Source organism: Leptosomus discolor, chromosome 2, assembly GCF_034619465.1.
Source record: "Leptosomus discolor isolate bLepDis1 chromosome 2, bLepDis1.hap2, whole genome shotgun sequence".
In the NCBI taxonomy this organism is placed as follows: Eukaryota; Metazoa; Chordata; class Aves; order Leptosomiformes; family Leptosomidae; genus Leptosomus; species Leptosomus discolor.
In genome coordinates, this window is record NC_141392.1 from 86619734 (window position 1) to 86642634 (window position 22901).

Genomic DNA, 22901 nt, shown 5'->3' on the forward strand with positions numbered 1-22901 from the left:
ATTAAAGTTACCTTCCCTTGCTTTTGTTGACTTTGAATAGGACTTCTGTGTTGTCAGCTCCTCCAAACCCCAGCCACGCTGTGTGTGAGCTGTCTGTGCTCTGTAAATCACAGGTGGCTATCCTGCTACCTTCACTGAGGCTGCCTCATACACCTCCTAATGCTTTCTCTGGCCTTATAAATTCGTCCCTAATAGGATTTCTTCCTTTACCTCCCAGCAACCCTTAAGCCATTCTCTTGTCCTAGAGTTTTGCTCTTGTATCTTATCTTCAGGATTGATCCCAAAAGCATTTGTTTGCATGAACAAAGCTTACTAATGCAAGCTGTCTTTAGATCAGATCTTCAGAGTACACGATAAGCTGTAAAACGCCTGTTGAAAGCATTGCCTATAGGAGCACATTGTCAGTAGCGAAACAGATCCAGTGGAGCACTGAGCAGCCACAGCTCCCAAGGCACTGCTTTCTGGGGTCAGCAGTTTGCCTTGTGGCTTGACACCATTTGCACCAGCAGTGCTGGGTCTCAGGAAAGCAACAAGAGGCCCAGTGTGGGCTTCAGATCAATGCAACTGGAGTCTCTCTACCTCGTTTCTTGATAACTTGCCTTTCCTCCTTTCACCTCCCTCTCCTTCACTCCTTTTCCTTCAATCACCTCCATCCCCTTCACTCCTTTTCTGGAAATCATTTGAGGTTCCTCCCTTGCTCCAACTTGCCCTTTCCCTCTTTTTGTGCCTGACTTTCTCTGCCCTCCTGTTCACCTGCCTCATTTATTTGTACCTAGGCACATCTCTTGCCCCTGTCACACAGCTCTCCCAAGTTTTCTCCTGTTGCTTTTAACTCTTATATTATTCTGCAACTTCCTTCTCTACTGTTGCTGCTGCCTGTCTTACCTCTTCTCCCACTTTGCAGAAATCCTTTTCTTCTGTCCAACACTGCTTATCTTCTTTATCCTGTTATACATTAACTTTTTTTTTCATTGTTGCTTTGCTATTTCTCTCATTTGCCTTTCCACCCCTGTTGTTCTTTCAAGTAACTTCAATACTGCGTGACAACTTTTCTTGGAAGTCTTGTGGGTTTTTATCTCACAACCCAGCCAAAAGTGTCCTCTCTTTGCTTATCATTGCAAATTATGATGTTTTGAAAATTATATTTTCTGCTGTCATCATTATCACCAGTCTCCATTCATCCTTTCTAGAACTTATTTTGGGTCTACACTTCACATAGCTTCCTATCTTTATTCAGGTGACTCATGGCAGAACATAGTCTCTACTGTTATTTCTGTAGCTACATTCATACGTCCATGTACTGTGCCACTCTACTGGCCCACTGATGAGAAAATCTCCAGTCAATGTTGTCATCATGTACCTTGCTCAGGATCAGCAGCTTCATACTGTCTTCCTCCCTTCTGAGTGCATAAAAATTGTTTGTTTTTCTGATTCTGGGGTTCTGTTCACATCTGAAATGCTCCTGCTGGTCTTTCTTCTAAAAACTGCTCAGTCACCTTCCAAACTCACTTGTGTTTTTAGCACTCGCAGCTTTCACATGCCGTGTTTGTGCACTTCCTTTCAAATTTCTTCTCCTTGTTATGTGTTGTAGAAAGTCTTGAGCAACAGATTCCTATTCACCTTCACCATGCCACTCCTGGTTTTATATCATTGCAGCATACACATGGTCGTTGTCTCCTTTCTCATGCAGAGAGCCCTTGCTCAGCCTGCCTGGAAGCCCTCACCACCTCTGAGCTCGCTCTCTTCCCTTGCTCTGCTCTGTTTTTTCCAACTGTGAGCATTCGATATGTGACATGTGGACATGTCTTGGTGTCACTAATAGTGTTGAAATGCTTTCTGTTTGGTTTACTACACCATTCTCAATAATGCCTAACCTCCTGTTTGTCTTTTTGGAGCGTTAACCTGATGTTTACCAAGAAACAGCCACAATGACACTGAGACCTCAACTGTTGATTTGGAGGCTATCACCATCCTAACATTTTTTCTGAAAGTACAATGGAAAAATTTAAAAATAAGAAGTACAAAACAATGTACACTTCTCTGAATTTGCTGACAATGATTTTTGTGAAGACACTTGACATCATGAGATTCTGCTGTAATTCTCTATTTCTGATTTTGACTACCTTGAGTGGTTGCATATCCTCAGTAAATATTGTGGCCAGTAACTATTCTTTTCTCCAAAATAATTTATAAAGCTGTTGAATAACAGTGATCCTACCATAGATTTCCATGGGACTACACTGAAAAGCTTTCTTCACACTGAAAACTCTCCATTATTCCTCTATTTCTTATTTCGTAACCATTCACACATGGTGAACTTCCTTCTTTCTGCCTGGCTGATTTCTCTACAAATCTCTGGAAAGGACCTTTTGGAAATTGAGGTACACCGTGTTGTCTTGGTCGCCAGCATCTACAAGGTCATTAATTTTTTAGAGAAGTCTATTATATTTACAGTGCATGAGAAAAGTCAAACTGCCTCTCGCTCTTCTTCAATATATGCTATATTTATCTGGTGTCTATTATTGGTGTTTTTTACTCTCCTTGTAGCTAATTTGTCCGGTGGAGCAGTCTGTAGTTGGAGCTCTTTTTCCAAAGAAATGCAAAGTTGTCGCCTTCCACTCCTGTGACATCAAGGATAATTTAAATGCTGCTTCACTGGTTTCTTACTTGGCTTTCTTCTGGGTAAAAGCCTGGTAACTTGTTACCATTCAGTCCATTTACTTTAAATCTGTCTCTGGTCCTATGTCAATATGAGTGTTTCTTATCATTGCTCCAAGAGCAGAATCCTGCAATTCTGTATTTTTTGTAGTGTAAACAAATTCCATGTTGATATTTTTGATTGCCCTTATAAAGACAGAGTGCTTTCATTGCTGTAAGTAAGGAACTAAGACAAGTGTAGTATGCATAATTAGCTAGTTATTCCCCATCCTGCATTTGTACAATTATTTCTCTGTATTTCATGCAGTCCTTTGTAGTCTGTTTTCTGAACTTCATCTTACTGACATCAGACCTTCTCTCCAATGTGTTGAAGCTGCATTGAATTCTGATCCTAGACCCCAAAATGTCTGTTTCTCTTTCAAGCATGCTGTCATGCATGAGTTTTATAGGTCTGTCATCTGCATTATTATTGAAGATATTGACTAGTAGTTCCCAGGATGAAATCTGTGAGATGTCATTTAACATCTCTCAACAGGAAACTAATGGCAGTTACTCTAACCACGGTCTTTCAACCATGCTCAAAGTCACTGTTTCATCTCAACTGTATTTCCCTAGTTTAGTAATGAAATATTAAAAATCTCACTCAAATCTACTTTTCCTCCTGCTTACACTAAGGTGGCCAGTTACCTGTGTTGTGAGGGGACACCCCTACTCATGCAGGAGTGTCCAGGGTGTCTGTGCCCCAGGAGTCATCCTACACAATGATGAGACACCATTTGAGCCTGATGTCTCCTCCCTGCTCTTTCTGACATCTTCTCCTCTGGCCTTACCCAGTGTTTCCCCTGCTTCCCCATCTCTGCCTATCCACTCTCACTTCTCCTCAGTCTCACCCAATGCATAGGTTCTGTTGCAGATCCAAGCTCTCTTTGCCTCTGCCCCACTTTTTCTCTGCAGAAACTTTCTCTATGTTTGTGCATACAATCCCCAGTTCCTTCCTGCCTCTCCCCCATTCCCTGACAAAGCACCCTCTGCCTGGTTTCTGCCTTTAACATGAAGCTAATGTGGTATGAGCCGAAGTCACTAACTGGTCATAAAACAGAGGGAGGAAAAAACCCTAGTCAAATATTTAGGCACAGGTCCTTAATAAGACCTTTACACTTCTCACAGCTCTTTAGTAGTACCAATACACCTTTCCCATTCCCGTGTCCTCCCCACCAAGACTTTGTCCCATGCAGGGAGTTGGGCTGCCTCTGCTGCTCTGTCCTGGTCCTTCTGCCTCAGGCACCATTTCATCAGGGCCTGCCTTGCCCAGCCGTAGTTTTATGGGCAGACCGAGGAGAATGTGGCTCCTGCCATTCCCCTGCCCAGCGTGGCATGAAGGCTGTGCAGCATAGCGGGTGCAGGACAGGAGGCACCACACAAGCTGTCCACCAGTGTCCACCCAGGGATGGGGAGCCCAGAGCTGAGCGCTGTGGCACGGCTGGCAATGATGAGGGAGTTTTAAGCACTTTCATTACTTTCCAATTAAAAGTCCTGCTGAAAACTGGCTTAGCAATCTCCTCACCCTCCCTTGCCTCGCGTCAGTGGTAGGAGAGGCTGTGGATCAGCTGCACTGCAGCACAGCGTGAGCTGCAGATCTTCTATATGGCAAAACTAAGTGAGTGGTGGTTTCAGAAGGGAGTGGGGGAGAGTCCACAGTCTCTGCACTGGAGAAGGGGTGAAGGCATCACCCAGACCTGAGATAAGCAAAGAGAAAGTGGGCACCTTGGGTGTTTCTGCCCCAGCCACTGGCTGCCAGGCTTCCTGGGGCAGCAGGCACCTCCATTCAAGGTAGGAGGTTTGGGGTCAGTTGCAGCTACAGCCCTTTGCCAAAATGTTGCTGAAGGGTTATGCCACAGCCACATGTCAACAATATTTCCTGAGACAGGATCTGTTCCGACATCTCTTCTCTGATCTGCCATACTTTTTGCAGACCTAAGAATACCATAAGCAATGGAAAGAACAGACTGTCCCAGAATTTAATGAAATCTGAAAATAATAACATTAGTGTCAACCCAGTCTGCCAAACCCACCAGTACCATTCCTTGAAGATGTCACCCCTTGGATCCAGGAAAGACAACGGTAATCTGGCTCCATTACTTCTGCAACTTACTTTCAGTTTTCTCTTGAGGAAAATACATCACATCTTGCTTTTTCCTGAAGAACTGAAACTGTATCTTGATTTAACTCCTCAAGGAAGAAATGTTCTCAGATGCTAATGAGATTATCTTAATAAGACTGTAAAATAGGTCACTGTCTACTACAGGTATATTGCCCGCTGTAGAGAAAAGAGAGTATGATTCATAGGTGGGAAATGTATGCTGCATAAGTAATTACAAACTAAATGCTAAGGTGGGTAGTGACTTCCCTCACATTTGTTGTGGTTGCTTCCAAATGCTTTTATTTCAAAGATGGAGAATACTGTGGGTTTTCTGGTGCACACTGCAAGTGTGGACCTGACTCTCCTCTGGCACATGTCCTGTGAAGCTAGGCGTTTGGAAATGCATTGAATTCTGAAGGGATGGGACCTTCAGATGTCATGGTTGGACTGTCTCTCCTGAAAATCAGACATGGTTATCACTAACACTGCAACACTTTTTGATGTGTTGGAGGGACTATAAGTAAATTTTGGGCTTTAAAAAAAAAAAAAAGAGTAAGTGCTTTTTGTTTACAATGAAAATCTGGTTTTGCTGATTTTTTTTAACCTAGTTATCCTAAACTCCAATCACCTTATTCCCGCCCAGCCCCAGTAAGCCTCAGCCTTTGGAACAGAGGCATCTTGTGATTGATTGAAACAGTGGGGTGATCTGTGGGAATAATGATGACTTTGGAGAGGTTGCATCATCCCAGCTGCCATCAGGGGCCTGAGAGGTACTCTAGCAATGCACAGGGAGTGCTGTGAACAAATGCTGCTCTGCTCCAGTTGCTGCTTTATCATGAAGGTCTCAGTGACCTTCATGAGCCATGAAATGCCTTTCAGCACTGTAACTGTTAGGAGACAAATATTGACATTGGGAAAAAAAAAAAAAAAAGTTTGTTCATTGTTCAGTATATTTCACCTGAGGAGTTATCGGTTAAAGACAGCCTGTCACCCCAGAGAAGGCAGAAGCAATACTGTGTCACACTACGTGGTGGCAGTGGCAAACAGTTGCTCTGAGCAATGTTTGAGCAACTTCTGGACCGAATCTCCTGAGTGCGGCTGTCTGCTGCAAACGCTCAGGGACAGCAGACGTGAGAGGGGAAGCCGTAGTGACTTGCCATCGATTCACAGCCTGAACAGGCAGGCTAATGGGTTCCCATGATGGAGCTGCCATTGATCACTTAGCCAGCAGAGCACTCCCCAGGAACCGGACCAGAAAAACTATTTATTGAGTAGAAAGAAATGGGGCTTTGAATCACAGTAACCTGGGAATGACTGGCAACAGGTAAAAAAGTTTTGCTGCCATAGAAGGAGGTAGGGAAGTGGTGGAGGCTTGGTAACCTCAGAGCTGCAACAAGAGGAATGGGACTGGCAAAAAAAAAGTGAAGAAGCTGAACCAAAGCACAAATGGACACAATCTGCTGTGAGGGCTGGAGCATGGGGGACATTCAATGTTGGTTTGTGATAAGGAAATAAAGTTTAGTTTAAAGGCAGTGGAGAATCACTTGGAAGAAATAAGAACCACCTGGGGTTGCTGCGTGCAGAGGGCAGGGAGGATTCAGCCATGAAACCTTGATGTCCAGGCCTTGAAGTCTCCCTTGACAGGTAGGATAGTGCCCACATGAAGCATTAGAAAAGTTCTACAAAGAGAAATGAAAATTAGAAATTGCAAGAGCATGGCCTACTTCATCCCTGTTTGAATATCAGCATCATTCCTGACCAGCCAAGAGTTTACTAGGGCACTTTAAAGTCATGTAAGTAGGTCAGCTTGTCGCCAGAATCTGCTTATCCCCAAAACACGTGAAATTACTTCCTGACAGCCAGCAGATGAGAAGCAGGCAGCAGCAAGACACGCCAGTAGCAGCCCAAGGGCATATCAACAAGGCTGAAAACCCCAGAAAGTGCATTTTGCATTTGCAAGTGCATTTTGCTGCATGATGCCCAGGTCCAAGCAGTGCCAAAGAAGCTGCTCCTTGCAATAGCAACGGTGCTACACAGCTCAAGGCTTCCCCAAACACTGGGCTGCCTGTGGGCTTATTGCCAGCTCTCCTCTGGGAAGCACAGAGCAGATTCTGGAAAAAAAACAATCCTACTCAGCCAACGCTTCACTTCAGGGTGAGTCAGTGATACAGCTCAGTATGCCCACTCCTAGTCTGGGCGATGCAGAGGATGCCTGCTTTTCTGTGGCAGCAGAAAGATGAATTTCCCTCTAATAGTATCAGCTTTCAGAGAGTTCCTAGCCCAGGGAAAAACCATCCTGCCACCGCTCACCAAACAGACAATGGTGCTTGGGTGGTGACACTCATTGCAAAAGGAGTTTTGCCACTGTAAATCTCTACAGAGGGATTTGAAATGTATGCTAATGGGCAAAAAATCTCATTAGTAGAGTTGATTAGAGTTAGTCTTTACTACAGAGAGAAGCTAATTCTTTTAACTTTTAGTTAAAGATTAGTTAGAACTGTTAAATATTTTAAAATGTTACTTTTGCTCAAGCTAGTACTTACATTGTTAAAAGCAATATTCTTTCCTTTAGCGATAAAATAAAATATTGGCCAAGCACCTGAGAGGAGCTTTAGTGATAAAATAAAATATTGGCCAAGCACCTGAGAGGAGCTTTCTTGACAGCCAACTGGGAGAGAGCATGAAACGAGAAACAAGTATTTCCACAGCTTTAAACATTTTTTTTTCCCCTGGAATACTTTGAAAATATTTTATTCTCATGAAAATACCCAGCTGCCTCTGGTGAGTAGCTGTAATGGCTGTGGTCCCCGCTGGCAGAGGCCCCCGGGCAGTCTGCCTTGGCCTGAGCAGCACGGCCTCTCTCCGGAGCCCCTGAAGGCGCTGGCCATGGCTGCGGGAGGAGGGAGGCGAGGCGCCCGCCCGAGTCCTTTGCCAGGCAGTCAAAACCAGCGGTGTCCCACCTGACAAAAACCATCACTCCCCTCCTTCTGCCCTGTCCCGGTTGGAAGCCCCCGGCACGCCCACCCTCCGCACCCTGCGCCATACCCAGCCTGACACCAGCCTTCAGTAAGAAGGTAGAAAAAAACCCAAAAGTAAGAGCCAATTCACACATGCGACAGAAGGTAACACCGCGGGGATCCGGTGCTTCCCACCACACTTCCCTCCCGATGTCCTCACCCACCCGCCTGTGACCGCCTGTCTCAGCTCTCCCTTTTCCTGTCGTTTCCGTGCAGCCGGCCGCAGCGGCAGAGACGGGAGGCCCACGGCGAGCCGCACAAGCAAGGCAGGTAGGTGAAACCCTCCGGCGGCTGCTGCGGGCCCAGCCCTGCTCGCCGCATCCCCGTGGCCAGGTTGAGGCTGCGGCAGGGGAAGGGGACGCCACTCGAGCATGAGAGTTGTATTTAGGTTGGAGTCGTGCCATTAGCAGGATCCAGCGGGCCCCAGAAGAAGCCATGTTGCCTGACACCCTCATGGAGGTGAGGTGTGATGCCATGGCCATTTGACACAGCCCCTTGGGCTTCATGTTGTGCTGCCGCACGGTTTGTGCATCCCACGCTGTGTGAGCAGGCGCCTTCCCTCTGAGCATCCCTCCTGCAGAGTTAAGCATCCCTCCATGGGTTCTTCATTACACTACTCATCCTCCCCTCTGCCATTGTCAGGAAGAAAGAGCCTCTCTGAGCACGGTCAAGCCTGCTCACAAATATTGCAGTTTTTGCCAGTGACCTGCTAATATGGCTCCCCTGTCACAGCTGGGTGTAAACCTTCCCTGATGCACAATCACAATGACACAGGTCTTTCAGACACTGAATTAAATCTAAAGCAGAAGCAGGGGCCACTTTTTTAAATGCTTGAAGGATAATTCATAACTAAAAGAACTCACTGATGGAGGTAGACGACTTGCCACTCCTAGAAATTATTAAACCAAGACTGAGCACCTTTCTAAGATACTCCGAAGTCGAGATAAAGCTTTGGGTTTGAGAGAGAAGTCACTGATAACATGGCTGGTGTCTGTTAGGAGATTGTTGTATTGGCTTCTCGTGGTACAACTTCTGCGAGAAGTACAGCACGGCTAAGCAGCCTAACTTAGGAGAAGATTTATTTCAGAAATGTATTCCCCATCAAGTTTCTTTGTTGTCCTGTTTTCCTTTAATCTATTTCTGACTTGTCATGTATGTTCAGACAAGTGCCTCTCTGAGCACGCCAGCTTTTCTCAAACCAAGAACCAGCAAAACCTTTACTCCTGTTTTTGAGCCCTCCTGCTGTCTGAGCAGCTGGCCTTGCAGCTGGCTCTGAGGGCAGCAAGACTTCACCTACATGATGGAGCAACCGAGGAGCTGCTGCCACCACCATCCCAGCCAAAGCACTGGGGCCATTCTGCACCTTGGATGTGGAGGAGGAGCAGAGCATCCTCTGCCCAGCATTTGGTGCAACTCCAATAGCTTCTGGAATGACCCTCCCAGGCTCTTTAATGCTCAGAGACCTCCCAGGTCTTTAATGCTCCTTTTTATCCTCGTTAGAAATCTGGGGCAGGAGCTAATAATTTTATCCCAAGTTAGGGGATGGCCTGCCTCCTGGCCTGCTTCCCAGCCTGTCTCCATTTTGTTCCTGGGCAACAGCCAGCAGCTTATTTGATATATTGTTTCCCTAATTCCACCATAACTCAATGTCAGAAATGCCTCCCCACTGTTTCCCCACTTAGCCACACACGATATTCCTCCAGCCCACACTTTTGAAATATTGACTCCAAACTGTGCTTGGAGATATATAAGCAGAGATAATTTTACAGAGACAAAAAGTCACCAAACAAATGTTTTCTCAGCACCAGGGTTATTGAAGGTGCCTGAGCTGTTACGTTGAGTGCAGGAATCATTTTTTAATGATGTGCTGCCAACCACTGCAAGCAATCACATGGTTATGGTCTAAGGGGTAAATTGTCTAAGGGGTAATGGAGCGAAGTGGGCACATACTTCTCACAGGCACTGTTCAGGGCTCATAGCTGTGCTTCTCTCTTCCTGGTAGCCCAATCCTAAAACGAAGCCCTGACATCACCAAATCTCCCCTGACGAAGTCAGAGCAGCTGCTGCGAATAGATGACCATGACTTCAGCATGAGACCAGGTTTTGGAGGTATGAAACGTGCACATTTTTCACTCCTCCTGTTTTACACTGTCACTTCTTTATACTGTAACATGTACTCAGGTGAACAAGCAGATTGACAAGCAAAGCCTTTTCTGTCTCTAATTTTTGTTATTTTGTGTTGTGAATTTGTTACATGCTCAGGGGACAGGGGTGCAGTGAAGTAGTCTTCTTCCTTGGATAAGCAAATAGGGTAGTCAGAGACATGGAAATGTGATTACAGGCAATATAACATTCCTGGTATTCAATGACACTGTCTTCTGATAAATATCTGCAAATACACCTTATGTTTATTCCTGGATGATGGGGAAATCTTAAGGTTTCTTCTTACTATGGCAATGTGTGTGCGTAATCAACTCACACACCACACTTACCGACCTGGCCATTTCATTTATAAACCAAAAGAAAATATTTTGACTGCCGTGTGTTAATGCTTGCTTATGATTTTGTGGCTGTGTGCTAGAGCAGCCTAAGCTTTCAGGGAAATGGATGAAGGAGAACACGTTTTCTTTCAGCCCATCGGATTAGCGAATGTTGTAATTTATCTACCCTTTCTGGCTGACAGATGGTCATTCAAATCCAGGATACCATTATATACTCTGATGGAAGAAGATTTTATTGCTAAATGCTCAATATACCAAATACCAGCATGTTCAATTAATTTAAAAAGGTTTCTGTTTCATAGCAGTCCACTAATGAGAGCATTATTTGTCTTGATAGATCTCCTGTATTGTAATTGTCAGAGGTATTTGAGGGGCTAGTCAAAGCCTGGAGGAGTGAAAAAAGATCGAAATCCCTATTACGTGGGGTCACAGTTGGACCCTTCCCCTCAGGAGCCGGAGGCTCAGTGACACGTGCCTGTGTTCTGCAATGCATCCCCTCTTGTCACCCTGTCTTTTCCAAAACTGAGCACTGAGTGATGTGAAACCCAAATACACAGAGTAGCTCTCAGTGATGCTATTAGCCTGAGAGAGGAGCAGTGAGGGAAAAATCCAGAGTCACTCTCTAACATTCCCTTAGCTGCGCCGCCACTGCTCTCCATGTGAATGGATGCTTTGCTGAGCATCTGTCTTGTAAGCCCTGGACCCGAGCACTAGAGCTGAAAGCAATTACAATTTCTTTTAAATTTTGAAGGGACGTGTGTAGGATGACACAATAAGAAGAGAAAGTTAGTAATAGGTCAGTCTTATTGCTGATTTTGATAGTTACTATGAGGTATTTGTTACTAATTCAAATCGCTTCTACTTTCAATTGGTTTACTGTTGTTTCTATTTCAGACTGAACATATTTACGTCTAAGCATATCTCTAAGATATGAAAGCCAGATTTACACTTTGTCAACTTTTGATTTTTTTTCCCCAGGCCCTGCAATTCCTGTTGGGGTGGATGTCCAAGTTGAAAGTCTGGACAGCATTTCTGAGGTGGACATGGTAAGAGTCACAGGAGGGCTAAGATCTGATGGGATCTCCAGAGACCATCTAGCCCAAAACCCTGCTTGAAATCAGGCAAGCTAGAGCAGGCTGACTGGGTTTGTATCAGTGGGGTTTGAATACCTCCAAGGACAGACAGTCCACAGGTTCCAGGAGGCAGATCCGGGTTTGATCTGCTGACAATTACTTCTATTGACCTCACACAACCATTTCATCTCCCTTGAAGCAGAAGGAAGAAATCTGACATTTTATTTTCTCTAGGACAAAATGACACAACACTGCCAAGACCATCCCAAAGGATTTGGGTTTTTACATTTTCTGAAGAAGTGACAAAGTGTTTAAAATCTCTGGCGAGACCAATTAATGTGTTAGTTTTAAGGCACTTTGATAAGCTGCAGACACAGTTTCACTTTGACCATGTTCTGAGGTGGTCAGGGGCCAGCTAGATTGCAACCAGAAGCCATGTAGCCATCCTGAGAGAAACACTGGTTCAGACTGATAAGTCCTGCTCTCCGCAGTGCAGCCAGAATGAGCTCAGAGGGGAGAAGTTTCTCCAGAACTTGCATTTGGTGCATTAGCAGTTGTAACACCCTTGTTGTGTGCTGGGGACCAGCATAAGGTCCTTCTTGTATCTTCATATTGCTGTTGAAGTAGGATTTCAGGGGTAGACAGGATTAATGCTGGTGGTCTGCACAGGCTGAATTCCATACTGAATCTCTGTCCTTTGTTTCCTACCACACAATTAGTAATGTGAAAACGGTCAGTTTTCAAACACTCTCAAAGTGGTGCAGAGTTTGGTCCTGATATTTGTTGAAGGGGCTTTTTTTCATCACAAATCAGAGTTGAAGTAAGGTATAATTTCTGCAGGAGATTTTCCACGGGAAGATTTTACATGTGTACATGACATGTAAACAACGGTCTATGCAGGAGAGCAGGAGCATAGAAGGGAAACAGTAGCTCAGCTGGCGTTCGGCAGCCGCCCTGGTTCCATGCCAGACTCCTCTCACTGCAGCTATTTCGGCTTTTGAGCAGGCTGGGATATCTGCAGTCAACTGACCACTTGCAGGGTTGCAATGCTGAGGCACATCAGGGTGCATATTCTCCCCAGCCCCAGGGAGCCCTCCAGTTGTACCTGCTGTCTCCGGTGCTCTTGGCATGCTGACTATCAGCCATGGGGATTCCGAGCTTTCTCCTCTCCTGAGATGGTCCCAGCACTTCTGGATGAGGAGAAAGCTTATGAAGATGGCCAGAGAGCCCATGAAAAGCTGTGGGACTTGAAAGCAAAGGGAAGGAACTTAACATTGAGGGGTTTAAAGTAAAAAAAAACCCAAACAACAAACCCACTCATTTTTTAAGCAAGCATTACGATTTTGATTGACTTCCCCTGGGTCTGCCCATGCTCCTCAAGTAACATTGTGCTGCAACACCCAGCAACATGGGAAAAGCATGGTATGGCCTCAGGTAAAAAAAAAATTCAGGGTCAATTTTGTCTGTTTGCAAAATAATGATGGAGAAGACTTTATGTTGTCAGAATCAATTCTTTTTAACCCATGCATCTTTATAGAAAAAGGCCATGGTGCTTTGCAAGATCATTGCTTGCTTTTTAAATGAAGAGACATCAGTGACAGAGTTATTCACTCTGTACTAAATTTAAGCTTGAGGAGTTAGATATATCAATCTTTCCTTTTTTCTCCTGCTTTCTATTTGCAAGAAAGTGGTAAAATAATAGAGGATGTTATAAAACTTCATTAGGATGTCACAAATCAGATTCTTCTTGTCCAATTAATTTAAAAATTTATAAATACCTATTATGGGCCACTGACCCTGAAATTAACAGAGCTTTTGCAGGATGCAAGGGGCAGCTGTTTTAGCTGGAGGAAAGACAGGAAGCAGGATTAAAACAGATTGTTGCCCAGGACTGGAAATTCATTTGCAAACACAATGGGGGAACTAATAGTGTCTCTGAGAAATGGACCAAAAGAAGAGGGAGATATTATATGATTGTTACTTGGGGTATTTTCAGATGATGCATTGTAAAAAATTTAGTAGCCTAAAACTAGTATTAATGAAGCTTTCCTAATGAAAGCTGACAATACTTGATTTTTCCACAGCAACTATAAATGTAACTTGATGCAAAAACGTGAGGCATTGACTTCTCATTGAAGAACAAATGTCTGTCAAATTATTACTGTGTGAAGGACACATTGGCACACAGGAGTCAATGTAAAAAGTGTCCCAGAATGATCTTTAAATTTGAATACAGGGAAAAGAAGTTCAAGAGCGCTATAGAATGGATCAAATGAAAAAAGAAGAAATTACATGGTCAGTCTGTTTGGGAGCTTCAGTTGGATGCGATATAAAGCATTTCCAAGAATTATATTGGCCTCTAGTGTAGTAATAGCACAGGCTGCAACTAACAAATCACTTCTACTGAAAAAATACTGCAGAAACCCCCATATTTCAAAATGCTTGGAAAGTGTTGTGGAAAAAAAAATTCAAATGTCAAATAATTTTGAAAGAACCCACCCCAAACTTATCTGACTTTCTCTACCCCATACACCAGGGTAGACTGGTCAGTCTCAGACACTTTGCTGAGTTTATGGGCAACACATTATGCCACGCTCAAAGATATCATGCTTATAAACACTCATGTGCGAGCTTATCTTCAGATATGCGGGGGCTTCCTTTTAAATAAGGAAAAAGTCAAACCCAAGTGTACGTGCCTCTGGGGTCTGACTCCAAATACAACAGAGCTCAAAGAGGAGCATGCCTTGGTTCTAAGAGTACAATATGTGGGGAGAAAGAGGAAAAAAATAAAAAAAGAAAACATTTTGGTCAAATATTGAGTCAAAAAGATTGCAGTGGCTGTGCTGGAGACAGGGCTCCCACTGCAGCACACTCTTCCAGCTACCTGGGGGAAGGAAGTTGCTGGAGCAGTGTGGTGGACAGCACAGGGAGCAAATGCTTCTTCACCGTTGGCTCCAGAAACACAGTGTCATATGGCTGGGGGATTAAGAACTTGGCAGCATCTCCATCCAACACTGCCTCGACGTGTCTGCCTTTTGGCCCCTGGAGTGACTCGCAAACACCAAAATGCAACATTTGCATTTCAGAGGTGGACTCGCCACCCGGATGGCCTCTGACTTCTGAACCCAGTAAGTCAGTCTGACCTGAGGAATGAACAAGCTGCAGCGGTCATGTCCCCTGCAGCTCAGGGAACGGATGTGCCTTCAGGAATGGTGCTTTACAGCTTGTGGTTTGTCCCAGAGAGGAGGAATCACTGCTGAGCCAATAAGGTGTAACTTGTGACACAAGCCTGTTTGTTGCAGGACTTCACCATGACGCTTTACCTGAGGCACTACTGGAAAGACGAGAGGCTGTCCTTCCCCAGCACCAACAACCAAAGCATGACCTTTGACGGCAGGCTGGTGAAGAAGATCTGGGTCCCTGACATGTTCTTTGTCCACTCCAAGCGTTCCTTCATCCATGACACCACCACAGACAACGTCATGCTGCGGGTCCAGCCAGATGGGAAGGTACTTTATAGCCTCAGGTAAAGCTGCATTCAGTCAATGTGAGCTATTAGTGGAGCGAGAGAGAAAGCAGTTTAATTGATTCTTGTATTGTGTTTTTGCATGACTTCATACTAAAACAAAACATAAAAAAGAATGAATGTGCTGACCATCCACCGACATCTGAGTCCCTGTGCAAGTTCATTAAGTGCCTGTCGCAGGAAGACAATTTCTATGCCAACACTGCTGATTCCATGACTGTCCCTTTGCCTTGGTGCATGGTTAGTCCCTGCTCCTGCTATCAGGAAGCTGTGGCCAGATGCAGCAGTGCCTTGGGGCAGCTCACTGTGAACCAGCAGGCTGCGATCCCCACAAGGCACTGCTGAAGAGGCAAGGCACAATCTAAGGAAGAAGGCAATGTCTGGTAATAAACAGAAGTCCAGGGCAGCTATAGTCGTCCACTTCACTATACAATAGTCTCTGAGCCTAGCAAAATGTGCAAATTCTATTCTTATAGGTAATTATGAAGAAGTATAAATTATACTGAGCGCAACTTCAGCTTTATGATAAGCAACAAAACAGATGGAAGATCCTTCAGCACCTGAAGTTATAAGCTTCAGAGCAAGAGTATATAGCTCCTGTGACTCACATGTGTGGCTAGAGCAACCTAAATACTTGACTTTGGATCTTCCTGCTTTTTGCTCACATTTCATAAAATCATTGAATCATAGAATCATAGACTCATAGAATCACAGAATAGTTTGTGTTGGAAGGGACCTTCAAAGGTCATCTAGTCCAACACCCCTCCAGTAAGCAGGGACATCTTTAGCTGGACTAGGCTGCTCAGAGCCCCGTCCAACCCGACCTTGAAAGTTGCCAGGGATGGGGCTTCTACCCTGGGCAACCTGATACAGTGTTTCACCCCTCTCTTTGTAAAAGATTTTCTCCTTATATACAGCCTAAATGTATTTAGTAAATATTTTTAGTTTAAAAACATTATTCCTTGTCCTATCACAACAGGCCCTGCTGAAAAGATTGCCCCCATCTTTCTTATAATTCCCCTTTAAGTACTGGAAGGCCACAATAAGGTCTCCCCAGAGCCTTCTCTTCTCCAGGCTGAACAACCCCAACACTCTCAGCCTTTCTTCACAAGAGAGGTGCTCCCATCCTCTGATCATTTTTGTGGCCCTACTCTGTACCAGCTCCAGCAGGTCAATGTCTGTCTTGTGCTGAGGACTCCAGAGCTGGACGCAGCACTCCAGGTGGGGTGTCACCACAGTGGAGTAGAGGGGGAAAATCACCTCCCTCGACCTGTTGGCCACGCTTCTCTTGATGCAGCCGAGGATGTCATTTGCTCTCTAGGCTGTAAGTGCACATCGCTGGCTCATATTCAGTTATTCATCCATCAGCACCCCCAAGTCGTTCTCAGCAGGGCTGCTCTCAATCCCTTCATCCCCTAGTCTGTGTTGATGTCAGGGGTTGCCCCAACCCAGGTGCAGGACCTTGCACTTGGCCTTGTTGAACCTCATGAGGTTCACACGGGCCCACTTCTCAAGCTTGTCCAGGTCCCCCTGGATGGCATCCTGTCCCTCAGGTGTGTCAACTGCACCACTCAGCGTGGTCATCTCCAAACTTGCTGAGGGTGCGCTCAATCCCACTATCTGTGTAACTGATGAAGTTATTAAACAGCACTGGTCCCAGTACAGATGCCTGAGGGATGCCACTTGTCACCGATCTCCACCTGGACATGGAGCTGTTGACCACTACCCCCTGGATGTGACCATACAACCAATTCCTCATCCGCTGAACAATGCACTTGTCAAATCCATATGTCTCCAATTTAGAGAGAAGAGTGTTGTGGGGGACTGTGCCAGAGGCCTTACAAAAGTCCTGATAGACGACGTCAGTAGCTCTTCCCTTGTCCACTGATGTAGTCATTCCGTCATAGAAAGCCACTAAGTTGGTCAGGCAGGACTTGTCCTTAGTGAAGCCATGCTGGCTGTCTCGAATCACCTCCCTGTCCTCCATGTGCCTTAGCAGAGCTTCTAGGAGGATCTGCTCCATGATCTTCCCAGGCACAGAGGTGAGGCTGGCAGGTCGGTAGCTCCCAGGGTTCTCCTTTCTACCATTTAAAAAAAATGAGTGCAATGTTTCCCTTTTGCCAGTCTCCAGGGACTTCACCTCACTGACAGGACTTTTCAAATATCATGGAGAGTGGCTTGGCAACTGCATCAGCCAATTCCCTCAGGACTCTGGGATGCATCTCATCGGGTCCCATAGGCTTATGTATGTTTGGGTTCCTCAGGTGGTCACGAACCTGATCTTCTCTTACAGTAGGAGCGACTTTGCTCCCCCAGTCCCCATCCGCCTGAGAGGTGTGGGAAGAGAGGTTGCCAGTGAAGACTGAGGCAAAAATGTTGTGGAGTACCTCAGCCTTCTCCTCGCCCATTGTTACCAGCTTGCCAGTTTTGCTCATGAGTTGGGGTACGCTTTCTTTGACCTCCCTTTTCTGGCTGACAGACCCGTAGAAGCCCTTCTTATTATTCTTTGCATCCCTTGCCAAGTTCAGCTCCAGCTGTGCCTTAGTCTTCCTGACCCCATCCCTACACAACTGGGCAGCGTTGCTATATTCTTCCCAGGGTCCCTGTCCCTGCTTCCACTGCTTGTGCATTTCCTTCTTGCCCTTTAGGTTGACCAGCAGATCTGGGTTCGGCCATGCCAGTCTCTTGGCTTGCTTGCCTGGTTTCTTACACCTGGGGAAAGGATTTCGTGTGAAATGCATGAAAGTTCCTTGAAGGGGACATTTTGGGTAAACTTTGTTTTATCCTCTAGTTTGAGGGGTGACTCCAACTCTGGCTTTCTCCCTTATTTTCCAACTGGTCGATCAGCTTTGAGAGGAACATTGCTGACCTAAGTCTGAACATCATTAAACCAGAATATTTTTCCTTCTAATAAGTAACACTTTCATACTTGGAGACACTGAGGAGCTTCTGTCAATCTCTAAAAGAAACTAAAATCAGTGATTCTGTTTTTCTTGGCTGCAGCTCCATCCACTTAGAAAACAAGTATTGCCAAATGGCCCATAAAAACCTATTAGAAAGGAAATTTCTGTACAAAATTCTGATGTAAGAATGTCGACATCACCTCCACAGCAATGAAACATCAAAATACATGATAAATAAGCAGAGCATCAGATGATAGGTAATGTATTCTGAAGGACAAAAAAGACAAAAAATCTGACTGACAGGAAGTCAGTATCAGCAAGATGCATAGATTTAACTAACGATAAGGCTGCAGAACACACTGCTTGGGAAGTCTGTGGAGGACTTTAAGGACATGTTAGACAGTGACCTTAGGAGTGACAGAGGTAGAGCTGAGCCTGCCATGAAGTGAGGAGATTAACTTCTCTGCCTGCTGAGGTATTTTATGATTTTATGAAAGGAAGGAAAGCAAAGAAATTCTTGATTCCCTGTGGGGTATCAGTTTGACAAGAATTCTCTTATTCTCTGGTATTTGTATCATACCATTCATAGGAATTCACAGCCTGAACAGAGTCTACCTTCTTGTTATTAAAGCTCTTTCTTCACTTACCATATTAGACAAGGTTCAGGTGTTCCTTAGGCCTTTGCAAAGTTTGTTCAGGTCCTTAGTGCAATAAAAAAGGACAATAAAATGACATAATGTTCAGCTGTAGCATGCATGCCTATGTACTTTTTCATTTAGCTGCATGATACCAATCATCTGCACTGCAAGCACTTATGATTGTGTAAAGAGGCTGGGAACAGAAGAACATCAAACTACTCAGATCCTGTCATGCACAGTCTTGTGCTTAAACAGTTGTCCTGTACAAAATGGTAGTGAACGTCTTGAACAGCAAATTGACAGAATTTCATTATTTTATTCAGTGGCGACTTCAGGTTGGAGTACTTTATGAATGCTGGAGAAGTGTGAGTGCTGGTCTGCCCTTAAGAGCAAATGGGTCATTACTGCCTGCTTGCCTTTGCTGAATGCCTTGGCCTGTAGATTATAGTTTTCCTTGGTGTCTACCTCTTAGAGGTTCTTTGCCAGACTTTGTCTTCTCTTGTCTTGGAAACCACTGTAGACCTTATTGGCACCTAAACAACAAATCTGAGCCAAGCACTTTCACTCAAAGACTAAATCCAGATAGGGAAGCAACATCAGCAGGAACACACACACGCAGAAGGACTACTGACATGAAGGGCTGCGCTGTGTTTTTATCACTATGTGGCAGACCTATGTCTACCATTAGCACTGCTATAATTCATTAATTCTTTCCCCATTATGATTTAGACTTCTATTTTCATTTACTTCCCTAGAGTTCAAGCCAGTTGAGTCAAGATTTATGGATGCTTCCAGTGCAAACACAAAATTGTGCTATTAAAAATGAGGTAATCAGACTATAGCAAGACCAGAGCTTTTGATTGATGGGGCAGAGCATTTCAGTGCTCTCTGTTGCATACCAGTTCCAGACCTAACTCGAGGCACTCCCTGTGCCCTCTGGTGGCTGATACCCATGTGTGATCACCGGCTTCTCACTGAGCATCTGGAACTTCGCGGTGTGCGGAGAAAACTACCTGCATCCCTCATGGCACTAGGATGGCTTTGACAAACGGAAACTATTTTATCGCACAAAGCATCCATTGAAAGCACAGATCTCTGCGGGATCTATTCTATAACTCTATGATTCTGTGATTCTATGTTTGCTGGTAGTCAAAGAGGAGGAAGTGCCCTCTCTGCTCTTTCCCATTTTCTTCGCCAATATTTTTGTCATCTAGTAGCAATTTGTAGTGGCCTAACTTTCTAGGTACCTTTTCTAACACTAGTTTGCTGAGAAGAAGGAGTGGTTTTAACTAAAGTGGAATGGCTTCAGCTGAATGGAAAGTATTTATTTTCTGGCCAGATAGTTACTTAATAAAAAACCAAACTCACAGCTTTACTATTTCTCAGTCACATAAGAAGACAAGTTTTTAATGGAGTGTTTTTTATTATTCCTAGAGTTACAGTAACGGCAATGTGCAACATGGATTTTAGTCGCTTTCCCCTGGACACACAGACGTGTTCCCTGGAGATTGAAAGCTGTAAGTAAAGTGGAGCTGTAGGGGAGCCAATGGCTGCACCCCATGGGCACCCAAACTGTATTTAATTATATCAATAATTATACCAATAATCAAACTGCTGCTACCTTCATGGGAGCTCTGATCAAAGTCATCAGACTTCAACACTGAGAAAACCAGGCTGCCTATATTTTTTCACTAGAATTAGATAGTGTTTGCAACAATGCAGTGTTTTTAAAAACCAGCTGTGAGCACTGTCTTGCCAGCATCCCTGAAAGTCAACCAGGCTGCCCTGCTGCCACCCCTCTCCAGAGGACCTGAGCCACTTGCTGCATCTCCAGCAGCATCTGCTTGCCCAGGGGCCCTCAAACACATAAGTAAATGGCCCTACACCCTTCATGTGCACCATCTGCTCATCCATGGTCTAGAAACCACGACGGGGCAGTGACACTAATCACCTTCCTCTTATGTTTCTTACACCTATTTGAGATAAACCCAGCTTGTACCCACATGTAGCTCCTTTGTCTCAAGTATGACACACATATGAATTGCCTAGATTTCAAGCAGCGACGTTTTAAACTGTAAGCTTTTTAGGAGTTTTTTTCTTCTCCTTCTTAAGCTTGAAATAAGAAACTCTAGTCTTAATTCTGTTTTAATATAATTGAGTGCGATTTGTTTCTCCCTGTCAGGGAATAGCTGCTATTAAACCGATCTGAAAGGATTAACATTTCTATATTACATGTATTAAAAAACCAAGACCTGTAATGTTCATGTACACGTCAGGCAGAAAGTTTACCCAAGACTTTTTCCTCCTGCATGCCTCAGACCATTGATAGGTTGTTCCTCCCATTACCGCAAGCAGGCTCTTTGCTCTAGGTCTCTTTTCCTTCGCTTCTAGTTCTAGGACATTTATTGTTCTGATGCGGTGGATTACCTGACACATGTAGTAGGTGTGCAAAGTTACTAGAGAAACGGAAGGGTTTACAAAACACATCAGGCACCAGGCCTGAGGGCTGTGACAATGAGCTGGTCCACTCCTTGCCACAACCATACCCACCATCAGCACCACTCTCAGCTAGGTGGTGGCATTTGGCCCTTCCATCCAGGACCTCACAGGTAGCCTGGAAGGTGTGTGGGCACACCCTGGGCTGTGGGTGTGATAGCAGCTGGCTCAGTGCACTGCACCGAGGTTTGCTCTGCTGCCCTAGATGCCTACACTGAAGATGACCTCATGCTCTACTGGAAGAATGGGAACGATTCTCTAAAAACAGATGAGAGGATATCGCTGTCCCAGTTCCTGATCCAGGAGTTTCACACCACCACAAAGCTCGCCTTTTACAGCAGCACAGGTGGGTACCGTAGCGCCTGCCAGAGAGTGGGCTGGGGGAAGAAGGGGTGTAAACCTTCCCTCTCGACCTTGCCCATGGAGGACTGTCCGTTGGGAGGTCTCCCTGTGGCCTGTCAGACCTGCCTCTCTTCTGTGTCGAGGATGCTGTCCCTGACACAGACTTCCATCTTGATGGTTATGTAGTCTGGAAATACATTCCCTCTTCAAGTTCACACCAAACCTTAACATGAATTAAACTCTCCAAGTGCACAGGTTGTATTATCTTCTCTGGAAGGTTTGGTCCTGAGAGATGATTTGACTTTGATATTTGGTTCAACAAGGAGTCTTTTCTGCAAATTGCGATGATCTGTGGTCATTAACTGTGTTTTTCTAAAAGAAAATGAGGCGATATTCCCCTGATCATCACCTTACCTGAAAGTAGTTTGATGTTGGTGTGACTTCTCTTTTTTCCCTCTCTGTGTTGCACAGGGTGGTACAATCGCCTCTATATAAACTTCACTTTACGACGACATATCTTCTTCTTCTTGCTCCAAACCTACTTCCCTGCCACACTCATGGTCATGTTGTCCTGGGTGTCCTTCTGGATCGATCGCCGAGCCGTTCCCGCTAGAGTTCCACTAGGTAAAAAACCAACCTTACAGTCAGCAGACCTAAAAGACAATTGCTGCAACCGCAGACACAATCATCAAGACGAAATCCCCTGTGCTATGCACTGCCCCCACATTGCCTCGTGGCATGGAAATCAGCTATGTCACACGTGGCACGGAAATCAGCTATGTCACACGTGTGTCCGCCGTGCAGGGGACTGGCCATGGTACAAACCCTCCATCTGCCCTGCGGTGCCAAGCGGATTTCCCTGCTTGCACAAGCATTGGCTGCATGCAGTGCAGATCGGAGAGCAAACGTCCCGCTCTTCTTTTATTGCTTTTAACAGAGACAGGGCACCTACAGAGCCAGTGTCAGTATCCTTCAGAGACTGCAGTGAGTGAGAAGGTGAAAATGAGTATTAGCAGCCCCGACAAAATTTCAGTTTATTGAGTTTTGCTAGAGGAGGGTGGGCGGAGGTAACACAGTCAGCTAAGCTACGCTGTTTGAGCGGTTAAATGAGTTTGTAGTGCGATGTGAGGGACTGAGCTTCCCCCTTTGCAGCATCTTTCAGACAGATGAAGCTGTATGTCAGAGGAGTCAGCACAGAAGCATAACGATGACACAGACACAAATCTTCTTCTAAAGCAGTTGCTTTGCCCTAAGCAAAGTGTTGTTTGCGTTTTTGCAGTCTTTGAGCCCAAGCTTGCTTCTGCTTATTCTAGGCAACACCCCTTAGGATTTTATTTGTTGTTAAAATCATATTCCTCGTTGGAGAGGATATGTAGAGGCACAACAGAGAGGCAACGGGGTAGTTATTCATGTCTGCATCTAAAAATAGCATCCATTGCCTCAGGACATTATTAAAAAGGGCATAAGGGTTTGGGCCATGGCTTTTCAGAAGATGTAGGCCTTACTTTTAGCAGCACTTTTTAGCACTTAGATACTCCTGTGAATTCAGTCCTTTGTGCTTATATGCATCATTTCAACTTTCTAAGGGATCGTTAACATGACATAAT

At 45.0% G+C, this 22901-nt stretch overlaps 1 protein-coding gene across 2 annotated transcripts in view; it reads left to right on the forward strand.

Annotated features, from left to right (window-relative positions):
* Positions 1-22901, forward strand: part of LOC104345819 (gamma-aminobutyric acid type A receptor subunit rho1) — a 29855-nt gene that overhangs the window by 4898 nt on the left and 2056 nt on the right. The window contains exons 2-8 of one of the 2 annotated variants that reach the window (XM_086461386.1): positions 8032-8085; positions 9818-9924; positions 11295-11362; positions 14692-14915; positions 19891-19973; positions 21158-21298; positions 21766-21918. In XM_086461386.1, the coding sequence (XP_086317512.1) occupies positions 8032-8085; positions 9818-9924; positions 11295-11362; positions 14692-14915; positions 19891-19973; positions 21158-21298; positions 21766-21918 (830 nt within the window). The remainder of the gene's footprint in view (positions 1-8031; positions 8086-9817; positions 9925-11294; positions 11363-14691; positions 14916-19890; positions 19974-21157; positions 21299-21765; positions 21919-22901) is intronic. The other variant, XM_009950389.2, reaches the window with a different exon arrangement.